The following is a 15,501-nucleotide window of genomic DNA, read 5'->3' as shown; positions in this document are numbered from 1 at the left end:
GAGATTAATGGAGAGATGACGATGCTTATGGATGTTCCAGTTATAGTGGCAGACGTCACGCAAGTGGAGAGGAACCTGGTTATAGATAAGTCGGAATCTTTGATTCAGAGTGAGAGTTTATCGGATGGTGGATTTCAAATAGGATGGATAGATAGGGATAGAGATAAAAAAGGAAGGAAAAGTGGAAGCAACAAGAAAGGGGATAGAGCACGGGGAAGAAACAAACAGCTTCTTGCTGAAGTCGTACCATTCCTGGACTCTCTATTGAAGCAAAATGGGCTGACTAAAAGCACGTGGACCAGAATAGCACAGAAGCCCAATCAATCCAAGAATCATGTGCTTGAGGTGATGGGTCCGAAAAGGAGGAATGACTATTAACCACAGAATGTAGAGGATGGTTTGGTGCACGAAAAGAAGATCAAAGGGAATTATGAATCGAAGCCATCATGTTTTCTTATGGATTCTTAAGTTATATCGGCGGAGGTTGCAATGCAACCCTGCCAGGAACAATGAGTCTTTTAAGCTGGAACTACCGAGGGCTTAGGAACCTTTGAACATTAAAGGCCTTACAAAGGGTCGTCAATAAAGAAGATCTCGCAATTGTATTTCTTATGGAAACGAAATCAGATTTGTATTGGATGGTAAAGGTGAGGGACTGGTGTATGTTTAAAAATGGTTTAATTGTTCCTAGTGGGGGGAAAAAGTGGTGGATTAGGGATGTTTTGGAAGGAAGAGGTGAAACTAGATATCCAATCATACTCTTAGTCACGTATAGATGCTATGGTGGATGGAAGAGCCGATATGGGGTGGTGGCACCTGATTGGATTTTATGGGGAACCTAAAACTTCTAAAAGACTTGAGTCGTGGCAAAAACTCAAATTTTTGAGCGGCACTTCTGATTTGCCTTGGTTAGCCATTAGAGACTTTAATGAGACAACAAGATCGAATGAAAAAGAGGGAAAGAGTAGTAGGCCACGACAACAAATGGGGAATTTTGTGGATATCATCAATGGGTGTGGGCTTCAGGATGTAGGGTTTGTGGGTCTAAAGTTTACGTGGTTATACTAAAGGGAAGATGGAGTACAGATTCGGGAGGGATTGGATAGAGCCCTAGCAACAACAAATTGGTTAAATTTGTTCCTATCAGCCAAACTGTATCATCTCACTTCATTTGCCTCAAATCATTCCCCATTATCACTGCACTTGGAAAGAAAGCCTAGAAAGAGGAAGTTGGGAAATTTTTTTAGATTCGAGTCAATGTGGTTACAGGACTCTAGATGTGAGAAGGTAGTGTATGAAGCATGGGATGAAGGCCTGTCTATGGTTTCAAACTCTATAATTACTAGCTACTTGGAGTGATGCCGGATAAAGCTTGATGCATGGAATAAAATGGAGTTCGGTTATGTGAGCCATACCATTGCTAATTTACAAAAAGATTAGAATGGTTAGAGGGACAACTTTTCTCAATAGAACAAAGCCAAGCTATGAAGAAGACACAGATGGACTTGAATTTTTGGCTTGAGAAGGAAGATGTGGAGATAGAGATCTCGCATTAATTGGTTGCAATCTGGGGACAGCAACACTAAGTTTTTCCATGAGAAAGCGTCAGCCCGATTTAAAAAGAACTACATTGATGGTCTGTTAGATGCAAATGGGAGATGGTAGGAGGAGGACGATAAAATTGAAGGCATTGCAATGGATTACTACAATAGTTTTTTAAATCAAGCAATCCCACAGTTTTCACAGAGGTATTGGAGGCTATCCAGCACAAGGTGAGTCCGGCAATGAATCAAACTCTTACAAAAGATTTCACTGCTACAGAAGTTCAGATAGCGCTCAAGCAGATGTATCCTTTGAAAGCTCCAGACCCAGATGGTATGCCTTCTTTGTTCTTTTAGCACTTCTGGCCAAAGGTTGGTGATGTGGTTATAAAGACAATTCTGGATTTCCTAAACTCAGGTATCTCTCCTCCAAATTTTAATGAAACCCATATTGTGCTTATTCCAAAATGTAAAGAACCAAAGAAGATAACTGAATATAGACCAATTAGTCTTTGTAATGTGATATACAAGATTGCTTCTAAAGCTATTGCTAACAGGTTAAAAAAGGTTCTTCCCTCTATTATTAGTGATACCTAAAGTGCATTTGTGCACGGAAGGTTGATTATTGACAATGTTCTCATAGCTTTTGAGATGATGCACCATATCAGTAAGAAGAAGAAGGGCAAAGTTAGGTAGATGGCCTTAAAGCTGGATATAAGTAAGGCTTATGACAGGGTGGAATGGATATGGTTGGAGAAAATAATGCAAAAATTGGGTTTTGATGACAAATGGAGGGCTTTGATTATGAGGTGTATCACTACTGTATCCTTTTCAATCAAAGTTAATGGCAAGCTGCGAGGATGTATTATCCCTAGTAGGGGAATCTGATAGGGGGATCATTTGTCTCCCTACCTTTTCTTGTTGTGTGCAGAAGGCCTTTTAGCTTTAATAAAGAAAGCAGTGGAGGAGGGAAAGATGGGTGGTATTGCAATTAGTAGGGGAGGCCCCAAGCTATCTCATCTATTCTTTGTTGATAATAGTTTGATTTTTTGTAAAGCTTCCATGGCAGAATGCAATGAGCTTGAAAAGATTTTACAAGTTTATGAGGATGCATCGGGCCAACAATTGAACCGAGCCAAGACTTCACTATTTTTTAGTAGTAACACTCCAAGGGAGATCTAAGAAGAGATAAAGAATAAGTTTAGGGCACAGGTAATCAAGCAGCATGAGAAATACCTTGGCTTGCCTTCTCTAGTAGGGAAGAACAAACGTAATACTTTTAATGATATCAAGGATAAATTGAGGAAGAAGCTAGTTGGTTGGAAAGAGAAGTTGTTGTCCAAAGTAGGTAGAGAAATACTCATCAAAGCAGTGGCCCAAGCAATTCCAACTTATACTATGAGCTATTTCAAATTGCTTGATTCTTTTTGTGAGGAATTAATAAGTATGATTAGGAATTTCTGGTGGGGTCAAAAGCAGGAAGAAAAGAAGGTAGCGTGGCTAAGTTAGGAGAAATTGTGTTCTCCAAAAGCTTGCAGGGGGATGGGTTTTAAGAGTTTAAAAGAATTCAATTTGGCCCTTTTAGCTAAGCAAGGATGGAGGTTGCAACAAAAACAAAACTCATTGGCTTACCGAGTGTTAAAGGCAAAATATTTTCCTAATTGTGAGTTTTCACAAGCAACTTTAGGTAGCAATCCGTCTTTCACGTGGAGGAGTATAGTGTTAGCTCAGGTAGTACTATTCGTAACGCTAGAGGATAGAAGATGTTTTATGTTTTCCTTAAATCCGAGGAAGCTTCAACTCCGGCCAGGTTCAATGTCTCAGTCCATACCTAGAGACAATAACCTCGGCAAACTCCTATGACTTGGGCCTTTAAAGCATCCTCTGTCTTCTTCACTCCAATATCATAACCAAACTGCTCGACCTGAGTAAGAGCCTCCTCTTTCTTCTCCAGCTCTTTTTTTTCTGAATCTTAATCTGGTCCCAGGTAATAGCCAGCTGCTCCTCGGCCTTTTAAAATTGCTGACGCTAATCCTCAACCTATTTCTCAGCACTGGCCAAAGCAACTTCAGCACTTTTCCTTTCTCTATCTACCTTGGTTAGCTTTGTGCCAAGGTCTTTAATTTTTTTTTTTCGCCATGGCCAGAGTCTTGACAGCAGATATTCGACGTGCCTCCTCATCTTCCAACTGTAAATGTGCCTGATCCACCCATTCCTCAGTAATGTTTGTCGTTTGGACTGCCTGAAAGAAAGCAATATTGTGAGGAATAGCCTAGAAGTAAAATTTTTAAAATAAGAATATTTACATAAATGGTACAAAAATAAGTCGAGGCTCATACCATGGCAAGGTCCCTCTTCAGGGTTAGGAAAACCTCGTGCTTTTTTAAAGACCTTAGGTCAGCTATGTCCTATGGCAAAAGCAGGGGCTGCTCTAAAGTGTTGGCCACATAGCTTGCTTTTCCCTTCTGAAAGTCTCTAATGGTGGAGTCCAAAGGAAAAGGGGCTCCATCCAACACAAGTGATGGGTTCCAAATTGGAACCTTAGGGTAGCGCTCAGAGACCACCTCTATGCTCGAGTCCTCTGCCATGTTTTTTCTCAGTGCTACTTTAGCAACTTTTGCATTCTTTTTGGGGCTCGAGGACTTTGGTGGGAACAACTTCACCCTCCTCGGTTACTTCTTTACCCTTTATATCCTTTTTTCTTTTCTTTTTAGGTTGTTTGGAAGGGGAAGCATGGGTAGGAAGGGGAGTTGGAGGTCGAGGTTGGATGGCTACCTTAGGTGTGGACCCCCTGTGTGTGACTCCAATAGCTCAAGTAGATTGGTATCCTTCCTATGTTGGAGTACCATAACTTTTGGAATATCAATCATCTCTTGGTTAATGCTAATTTGAGCGAACGGTAGAGGCCTAGAAGTAGTGCTTGGAGAATCTATAGGGTCTGGTCGGTCAAAGACTTCAAAGTCTCCTTCAAAATCTACCATCTCAATGATTTTGATTGTTTCTTCCTCTTGTGATGAACCCGGTGAGGTTACTTTGTCCTCGACTATGTGTTGAACGGGCAACACGGCATGATGACTACCTTTAGAAGGAGGACTAGTAAGGAATGCAGGTACTACAACGTGAATTTGCTTCAGCCGAGGATTCTTTGCATTGATGAGGTTCTTTGGGGATTGAAAGTTGGATGAAATCGGCTTGTACCCAAGGATTATATGGGCGACACACAATTGTCTGTCTGTGTGTAGAAAGATCTCAGACTGAAAAATTCTGGTGAGGTTGGTGAGGTTCGCCTCGTTAAACAAGCTAAAATTGGGAGCGGTATGCTTTTTGTCTGTAGAAATCCAAAAACAAAAGAATGATTAAAAGAAGAAAGAGAGAAGACATGCAACAGCTAAAAAAGAAAGAGGGATTTAAGATTAAAGCTTCTATTATTTGAAGGGGTTACTTATGTTGGGGTTTATGCCCTAAAATCCAATTTATTGGCATGTCATAAATAATTAAATTGTTTAATTATATGAGACAATTTATAAATGAACTAATGGGACATTATCATAATCCTTGAGGTGCATTGTATGTGATTTATGTGATTAAAATGTTACAGAAGATATACATCACAAGTTTCTTGTAAATTCAAAATATAGTTTGTAGTCGGTGATGAAATTGGACATTTCATCTGCTAAGATTATAACATATCAACTAAGATGGTTTGTCTTGATCATGGAAGTGAAGACTTTTAGTTGATGTGTTGATATGTCTTAAGAGTTAAGACATATTGAACTGGAACATTGTGAGATTAATTATTCAATCAACAACTGTCACCTAAATAATTAATCTCACGACTTCTAATTTCTTAGACTCTTAATCCTGAGAGGATAGTGAACCTGATCATAAAATGTAGATTACTTTGATATATCAGGAGTGAGATTTAATATTCACTATCAAAACCTCAATATATTGGGTAACCACACGTAGTATTGAGGGAATACATATTCTCAAGATGGAATCCATAATTTGCTTTTATAGAACATGAAATATCCCCTTGAGATAAGTTTAATGGAAATTGGTTATTCAGGACGCCACTTTAGTAAGGAGTTACTAAAGCTTATATTTATTGAAATCGGATTTCAATAAATGTGAATAACTAAAAGATTAAACCGAATACTCAAGGATAAAATAGTTGTTTACAAAGTGACAATTCATTATGACTTTATTCACTATGGATATTTCATGTAGGTGTCAAATGATATTCTTAAAGTCTTGGGATATAATTTATTAATAAGGCATAGAGTGCAATTATATTTATATAGTGGTATTAAATATTATTAATGGTAACTTTGGACTTGTCAAGAGTTAACAGGTAAGCCTAAAGCCCATTGGAGATGGAGTCTTATTTGTTCCCTTTAGTCTCATCTAAAGCCACAAACTAAAGCCCAATTGGGTAGGCCAAAAGGCTAGTTCAATTAGATAATCAGTTATGTATAAGGAGAAAAACATACAGAATTTTCAGAACATAGAAAATAGAATATGGAAATGGTGTGTATGTGAGTGTAAGTCACTCTCTTATTCTCCCTTGAACATATACGTGTAAACTGATTGAGAGACCACACTTCTTGAGTACCATGTGGAATTGGGATGAAGATTAGAGGTATTCTCAAGTCTTGGTTTTGAATTACATTGCATCAAGGTACGCTTTCTATTCTTTGTTCTAGAATTCAAGGTTACATGTTATCTCTCATGAATGAAGTAGACTTGTGTTTGTTTCTTCTGCTGTGTGTTTTGTATGAGATACAAAACCAGATTTTCCAATAGCTTAAGCCTAGAAAGCCCCACCTAGTTGCCCATCTTGCGTTGGACAATGTAGGCCATTGTGCCATTCACCTAAGACAATTAAGAAGTCTTGGTCCAAGCCCTTGTTGGATTCGGGGAGACAAGAAATGAGTTTGACCGAGGGAACCCTAGTTTTGAGGTAATACTCGGTGTCTTTAAGGTATTGACAATTATATACTCAGTTAAAATCATGGTGGGTAAGGTTTACCCCCATTTTTTGGTTAAGGGCATCAACACTACCTAGTATCCTAAATAGATTTGGGGAACATTGGGTTGGGCAAAGTCTATGGGCAATTAAAAATTCCCTAGTCACCCTTCCCATAGGGATTTGCATTCCCCCCTTTATAAAAGCTATCATAGGGATCACCATAGCCCCTTCTGGCCTAAGAGCATGCCAATCCCCTAGAAGGCAATGTTGTATGGTAACCCCAGGTGGTATATTATATTGGGTTTCAAAGGCTTCTATGCCCTCAGGAGCATCTACCAGACAAGCAAACCTACCCATTAGAGAGGTGGAGGGAAAAACTACTAAAGAATAAGGAAAAGAATTATAGGCTGAGGAAGAATAGGAACCTAAAGTCAGTATATGAACTAAATGGTACTTACAGAGACGTAGGAAAGGACCGCCTCGAATCGCTTCTTTGAAAGTCTGAAGATTCAAGAAATGGAAGAAATGGACCCCCCCCCTCGCTTCCTTTATATAGGAAGGCAAAGGGAGTGGGAAATTTCCTGCTCGAATCCCCATGAAAAATCTTTACCGTAGGATTATCATCGCACCTTAGAATGTGGGAGACAGAGCGCCGTGTAAAGCAATTAATAGGGCGTCATAGATGCCAAAGCGTTAAGAGTGTATTTAGAGCAAGTGAAAAGACGTTATCACATGGGAATGTTCACTACATGTATGAAGTTCGAAAGCAAAAATCAAAACCCCACTTCCCTTAGGAGAGAAAAGAGGTGGAGTTTTGAAGGGCTATTGGGAGGATAAATAGGCCGAGCAAGAGTATTGGGCAGTGGACCGTGCTGGAGGACATGTAGGAGCCCAAGGATGGTTAAAAAGTTTGATAAGTTGTGGGGTTAATTAGTCGAGGATAAGGGAAGATAATAATGGATGGGCGATAGTTCCCGAGGAGTCGAGCCTCCTTGGAAAGTATTATGGCAGGATGGAGCCCAACTATCTCGGAAGTTCTGTACAAAAGGGAATTGTTCCTCTGAGGATAAACATCAAGGAAAGTAGCTAACAACAAGGGAGGAAATATATGGGGAGAATGCTGCTACCATTACATTAAATGCTCTACACCAAACCACCTGACCGCATTTATGTGGAGATGACACATGAATAGTGATATCTTAGTTTACAACTATCCACAAATCTTCTAGGAGATTTCTGATGGGACAAGCATCCAAGAAATGACCTATATGATCAACAAGTGGAAGGCTAGGATGAGGGTGGAAGAACTATATAAGGAAAAGGCCCCCGTGAAAAATGGGGCATGTAATCTGGGAAGGAAGAAAAAAAGAAGGAACATCTTGTACTTAGAAAAACTTGAGTGAATATAAGAACACTTCATCCTTTAATCTGACCAAGGATTGTTATTTTTTTTAGATTGTGTTTTCTTATTGTCATGGTATGAATCCAATCAATTAAGGCCCATACTTGATTTGCAGAGTCTTTTTCTTGTAAAATCCACTCTCTAACAAATATATTATTTTGGGCTTGTTAGGCCATCATCAATCGTTGGTGGTAGGGCTGTCCAAGCAAACTGAGAACCTGTCGGATCCGACCAACTCGACTAGAACCGACCCATCATGACTAGACTGACACCTCCGACAAGTCGGTGACGGGTCCTAACCTTTGGAACCCGATTTCGGCGGGTTGAATGGCGGGTTTCGTCCTCAAAAACCCGAGCTACCTGACAAAACCTCAAAGAAGGCCGAAATCTAGTGACGATCTGGCGCTTCTCAGCTTTGATCCAGCCATGTTTGCCTTTCCTTTACTCAGATCTACTTAAATCCTCACTCAGATATGCTTAAATTCGGCGAAGCTAGCCTAGATTTACTCAAACTCGGCTAAACTTAAGCCCGACTGTAACTCGGCCAAATCTCAGCCATATTTCCATAGATCATCCGACGAGTTATCGGCCAAATCTTGTTAGATTTGGCCAGATCTAACGAGACCCGGCCAAATTTCGACAAAAATCTGGCGGTATCGAAAAACCCTAAATAGACTGATTCTCACCCAAAAACCGATACGACCCGACCCGGTTGATTTGAAATGTCATTCAGGTCAATTGTGGGTCGAAATATTCCCTCCCAGATAAGGTCGGGTTGAGTTCGGGTTGGGCATAAACCTGACCCGTGGACAACCTTAGTTGGTGGGCTAAAATTCTAGTCCTTACTATTTTTATTTGAATTTCAGTTGGAACGTGGGGTGTTTCAATGAGGATATACGGTAGTGCCTAAATTTAAGGAATATGGACGAGAAAACTGGAAATTAAAAAAAAAAAACAAAAAAAAAAAACAAAAAAACTTGAGATTAGGAATTAAGGAAACCTTTTTTTTTTTTTTTTTTAGAAGAATTTTTTTGGATAAGTTTATTTTAAAGACATTGATTAGTAGGAGAATGTCCTATTTTATAGGTATTTTATGTGGAGTTGAAAATATATTTTTATCAGGTTATTCCCAAGTTTTTTTCCCTATTAAATATATTCTATGAGTATTTTTGAATTATATAAAAGTCCAGTCCAAAGAGTAGAATCTTGTTAGGAGAGTGTCTTATTTTTTAGGCATTTTACATAGAGTTGGAGATAGTTTTTTCCCTATTAAACATAGGGTCTAAGGTAATTTTTAAATCAAATAAAAATCTAGCCTAAAGAGGGGAATCCTGTTATAAATAGTATAGATTGGTTTATTAACGGATATCCTTAGCGCATTTTTTAATTAAATATTTTAAGAAAGTTATGATATCATTTTTATGGAAAATATAAAAAGTTGTCGCAATTTTTTTTTTCCATAAAAAATTTCTAAAATTATTCTTAAATCAATACTCTTATAGAGTCCATTGACTTTCAACGTAAAGGTATGCTAGGTCCAAATGCCAGAGAGAAATAATTAATTAAGTCTTTCATTAAAAAGCCAATATAAAAATGAGGTGGCAACCAGGTGTGCATCTTGTAATAGTGCCCCCTTCACAACAGATGAAGGGAACAAAAACTACATCACTATATGTACCATACAGATCTTGGGTAGCATAGATTGTCTCTGCAAGAGAATAAATGTGCCATTACTGCCATCCGATTGTGCTATTACCATCGTATAAAAGAATTTCAAGGGCACATGGGTCTTCCTTCCTTGGTCTTCCAGTTATTGTAGCAAGGGCAAACTTGCTTGTTGCCATAAGTGCCAGGAGGAACACAGAGGCACTTGGAGCAGCACTTTAGACAGAAAAACATGCATGGCTTCTTTTGCGAAGTTGCCGAGCAACGATAGGTACACCTTGGCTTGCAATCTGTATGTCACAATTAGAGAATTACTGTTCATCAGATCACTTAAAATCATGTACTTCTTCATAAGAATAACAAAATTAGTAGAATGTGTTTCATTTGAGCACAAGAACTGTACAAATATGTACCTGAAGTACGAAGCTTTGTAGCCTGTTTCATGAAATATATACACATTAGAATTTGACACAAGCATAAACCATTTAGAGTAACAAAATATGAAAAACAAGAGACTGTGTAAAGACACACAAGTGTGCAAACATCTGAAAATGTGAGTTGAAGACACGATTTCAAAAAACAAAAGCGAGAAAAGTGTTGTACCTCAGCAATATCAGAGAATGTGATTAAGAGAAGTAAAGAAACCAGCAACAACAGAGAGGTGTACGAACGTCCTGCCATATCTATATTAGAGGCCGCTTAAACTCTAGTGCGAAACTAATGAAGTAATAATTTTCTCACAAAGCACAATGAGAGATGCTGAAGCAATGAAATTATAAGGAATATTTGGGGATTATCAATACGCAATTAAGGAAGAATAAGTCTTGTGCCACATAAAGTGGCACAATAAATATAACAACTTGCTCATGTGACGAGTTGTGGTTGGTGGAGAGGGGAAATTATAAGGGATATTTATGTGGGATATTTGGGGATGATCAATATGCAATTAAGGAAGCATAAGTCTTGTGCCACATAAAGTGGCACAATAAATGCAGCAACTCACTCATGTGACGAGTTGTAATTGGTGGAGAGGTGAAATTATAAGGGATATTTGGGGATAATCAATATGCAATTAAGGAAGAATAAGTCTTGTGCCACTTTAAGTGGCACAACAAATGCCACAACTCGCCCATGTGGCGAGTTGTGGTTGGTGGAGGGGTGTCCCACATAGACCCACCACCACCTTCCAATATTAATATGACTAAAATAAAAACTTACTATAATTTATTTTTCATATTTAGGTTAAATTATTCTTAAAAGTATAGCAATATACTTAGAAAGTTGTATATGGTCACATTGACTTGATTGCTCTTAAGAAATTATGTAGAATTCAACTTTCTTCTTCTATTATTTTAATTATTTGCAATTTGAGTTCATGCAAAAAACCTAGGATTTAAAACTATGAAAGAGTCAAGTATTGAAGGAAAAAATAATAATAATAGAGGGATCAAGCATTAGAAATTTAATGTCATGAGAAAATAATTTTCTTTTTACTTATTTAAATTTAACCTGTTTATTTGGAGTTTAAATGTCATTAGAAAAATAAATTCGATTTGAACTTAAAATTCACCATGAGTTAAGTTTCAAGTTCAAGGAAATATCATATTTATCTCTGTGTTTTTTTTTTTTTTTTCAAAATTATATTTATCTTTTTTCAAGGGGAAATTTTTTTTTTTAAATTAATCAAGGAGGATAAACTAAACTAAATACTTATTTTTATAATAATAGGTAGGAGCTTCAGGGGAGGTAGGGGCATTTGCCCCCCAGCCTTTGTCAATGGGCATACCCACATAGTCATCCATGCACAACGCCTCTTAAATATCAATCTTTTAGGCCACCTTTTGAGTCTTAAAGCATGTCACTCGAAAGATTTATGATCGATCTACACAATGCCAAAAGAATCAAGCAAAGCAAAGCCTCCACAAACCTTTTGCGAGTATCATATTTTGTCCGTCATCGTTTTACATGCAAAAATTCCAATTTCAATCTAAAACTGTAAAAAAAAATAGTTTAATTTCTCCCAGTCGAATATTGGATTAATCAATTTTAAAGGTTCAAAGTCAAAATAACCAAAATGCCCTTTGTTGACCTAGCTTTGACTAAGTTAACTGATGGTCAAACTATTCAAAATCTCACCCTGATCACTAAATTTCATCATTTTATATTAAAATCCATACGGCAAAACACTTTCCACAAGTTTGATAACGGTTAACTCGGGTTTGACCAAATATCTGATTGTTCAATCATGATCAATTCAAGCTCATATCAAAGATATTTGAATTCAATTTTAACATGACTACTCAAGAGATCATATTAGACTTTAAATGAGCACTATGTCACGAAAATACTAAAAAAAGTGCTCAACACTTTGTCAGTTTTGAGAATAGGTGTTCATAAGTTTGATAATAATTTAATCTTGATTAAATTATAATCAAACAGCCATCAATTGACCCAAAGAAGGAGTCAATTGAAATATCTCATGATGAATCCAAGTTTGGCATACTTGGATGGGAGAATTTTCCACCTGAACAAAAAGAATTTGCAAAAATATCAAAATAAAATCTGTGAATAAAAACTTGATTTTGACACTCTATCCAAAGCATCTAGTCTGCCAAACATGAAAATCGGAACCAGAAAGTGGATAGCTTTAGAAAGTATACATCATGATATTTTCAACGAAGCCTCATTTGAACAAACATAGGTGGAAAAGACGGAATAGTAAAGTCAAAAGATAGGAAAATTTTTGCAAAACCGATGAAAATTGAGTAGAGGTGCTCTCTTTGTGTTTGGATTTTTCACGGCTCATGAAAATGGATCCAAAATGTTGGTACTTTCTTGAAGTAGAAGTGATTATCTACATCCTGGAAGAAACGACATATTAAGATTAGGTCCAAATTTTGGGAAAAATGGGCATTTACCCTTAATTTATAAACTATGAAGCAAAATGCTCATATTTTGAAACTATTTAGCAAAATATTTTTATTTTTGAAACTCGATTTTAACAAAATCAAGTCCTGTGTAAAACTCGATATCCCTAAAATCGAGTTTTATGTATATTTTTAAATAAAACTCAACATTAGCAATGTTGAGTTATCCTTAAATTTTCAAAAAAATTTAAGTGGCAAAATATGTATAGAACTTGATATTGTCATCTGTAACTTGATTTTATTATAATCGAGTTTAAAAAACAAGGACATTTTGCTAAATAATTTTAAAATATGAGCATTTTGTTGCATAATTTGTAAATTAGAGGCAAATACCCATTTTGCCCCTAGATTTTAAGACAACACTTCTACAAAATTGATAAAAATCAACTTTGAGGACCCATTTCATTTGAACCAGCCAACATTCCAAGACTATTAACTTTTTGCACAGCGCACTAAATGAAATAAATTCAGGTCCTTTGAAAAGTATGCCGCATGGAGAAATTCATGTGGAAAGAAGCACATGACACATTCCTTAGAGCTTTCTTCATTTAAGCTTCCGCCTCACGAAAACTTATGTCAAAGTATTACTAATTAATTATTGTCATGTTTTAATGGGATAAATGCGTTTATTATCATATATTAATTGTTAATAAACACATATAACTAGAAGGGAGATACTACGTCTACAACATTTTTATAATAATTCACAGATGGTTAGTTGTTATTATTTCAAATTTAAAACTAACACTAAAATTACTTTTTTGCCCCAACAAAAACAACTAGTAACAACCTGCCACTTAGGATTTGTTGTAAAAATATTGTAGACATATCATTTCTCATAACTAGAAACTTCATATTAGAGAGCATCATGTTTTATCATGTGGCACATTCCTTAAAAATTTCTTTATTTAACTTTCCACCTTACCAAACTTTGCATTTACATCAAAGTATTACTAATTAATTGTCGTGTTTTAATGGGATAAATGTATTTATTATCATATACTAATTACACACACATATAAGTTGAGTTCAAGTTACACATGTAGTAACTTTAAACAATATTACACTACTCAATTATTTTTTAATTAGTTGCAAATTTTAAAAAGTTCACTATTAGATTATATTATCTTTGTATATTATTTATACTTGCAAAATTTCAAGGCGATTAAAGATTAATAGCCATGTCATCAATCAATTGTGTAAATTCAAGTTTTTGTAATTAAAAATAATGTATAAAATATGAGTTTATAGATCGAATAGTAAATAACACATGAAAATTGGCATGAATGTTAAAAACATATAGATCATGGAATTCAACAGTAGGATTTTCAAAATATGAATTTTATAACAAAAAATATGGAGAGAATGAGAAAATGCTAGTATTAATTATAAATGAGGTGGAAACCAATTGCATTTAATGATATATTTTTAGCCATTAGATCTATTATGAATCTATAAAGTAAAAAATGTGTAATTTTACAAGAGTTATATCAGGTGTAACTTGAATCCATCTTACACACATACATATATATAGAGCAAAACTTAATTACAGTCCCTTAGGTTCCTTATTTAAAATTTTGAGATTTGTCTAATTTGACATCCTAAACAGTCGGCGTTAATCCACGTCTTAAATGTTTGTGAATTGTGACTCTCTCTCTTGTTTATATAGATAAGAGAGATAGAGAGAGCAGAGAGACAGAGAGTAGAGTTTGTAGAGATTTAAGATTAGTTTTTTTTCCTTTGTTGACTGTTAGTTGGGATAATAGGGACAAGTGAGGTTGGGCAACGGGCAAGTGGCAGGAAAAAAAAAAGCTAAAGTTAAAAACTTAAAAAAAGTTCTTGTTAGAAAATTGTCAAAACTAACCTTCAAAACAAAATAGAAGATGATTTTTTGAAGACTCTTTGATGTTATACATTGAAAAGGATATAGTTCGACATTTAGTTTGGATTCAATCTAGATGATTTTGAAGATTTGAAAGAGCGTCGAGTTCCCTTTTCATAGATGATTGTATAAAGAAACAATAGTGTTTCATGTCTTTTTTTTTGTTAGTAGATAATTGTATCTTAATATATTAAGAAACAATGATTTTTTGGTATTTGTCTTGGTTGATAGTTTATTAATATTATATGGATGCGTATTTGAAATTTTTTTTTTCGCTTATCTCCGGCCCCCCACTTAAAATCCTGCGTTCGTCCTTGGGTGTGTGTGTATGTATGTGTATTGTTTCTTTTCTGATCTATGATTTTTTCTTCTTTTCTGATCTATGATTCTATGGAATCTAAACGGATCAGATCTGATTTGAAGAGACCTACCCTCGTTTCATTTGGCATAAAGTGTTTGATAATGTTTAGATTAAAAGAAAAAAGTGCTCGGACAACCTGAAATTAAAATTTTCAGGTTGAAGACAGCAAAAAGAAAATATTCTTTTTGATGAACTTGAAGGTGAGTTTGAACTTGTTTGTCTTTATTTCTAATTATTTTGGTTTTCAGGTAGAGTTATTCTAGAGAGAAACAGAGTTATTGATCAAATTAAAAAGTTTTACAGAGTTCGCTCCAATAATATTTGGCAAAACGAATCGTCGTGATCTGCGAGAGAAAATCAGGTGCAAGGAACATAAATTCGGAACTATATATTCAGTATCAAGTTCGGGCATGCTCTTCAAAAAAAAAACTCGAATATCAAAGAAACAGCTCAAAATATATTGGTCACCGCAAGCAGATCTGATTTGAAGAGACCACGGCTTCTTCCTTTTTCCTTTTTTTTACTGTACTGATCGTAGCTTCAAGTTCAGGTGCCGTTTTTTGGTTTGATACCCAGTATATCTGGCTTTTATTTTTTTGATCTTTCCTGTTTGGTTACTGAGAAAATGAGGAAGAAGGGTGCTTTTTTTTTTTTTTTTTTTTTTGAAACCCATTAGAAAATGAGGCAACTGGAGATTTGAAGTCCTAGGTTCTCGCCAGGAAAAAGAGGGAAGAAGGAAAAAAGAAAAAAT

At 36.0% G+C, this 15,501-nt stretch overlaps 1 protein-coding gene across 1 annotated transcript; it reads right to left on the bottom strand.

Annotated features, from left to right (window-relative positions):
- Positions 1-9,468: 9,468 nt before the first annotated feature.
- On the bottom strand, positions 9,469-10,462 carry LOC112027616 (protein RSI-1-like). The gene is made up of 3 exons (XM_024060274.2): positions 10,184-10,462; positions 9,994-10,015; positions 9,469-9,870 (listed from the first exon to the last, which is right to left on the bottom strand). The coding sequence occupies exons 1-3, from the start codon at positions 10,259-10,261 to the stop codon at positions 9,689-9,691; spliced, it is 282 nt and encodes a 93-aa protein (XP_023916042.1). The 5' UTR covers positions 10,262-10,462; the 3' UTR covers positions 9,469-9,688.
- Positions 10,463-15,501: the final 5,039 nt, after the last annotated feature.

Source organism: Quercus suber, unplaced genomic scaffold (genome assembly GCF_002906115.3).
Source record: "Quercus suber isolate HL8 unplaced genomic scaffold, Cork oak 2.0 scaffold_227, whole genome shotgun sequence".
In the NCBI taxonomy this organism is placed as follows: domain Eukaryota; kingdom Viridiplantae; phylum Streptophyta; class Magnoliopsida; order Fagales; family Fagaceae; genus Quercus; species Quercus suber.
Note: the sequence above shows the minus strand (reverse complement) of the source record. Positions and strands in the feature narration are given on the sequence as shown.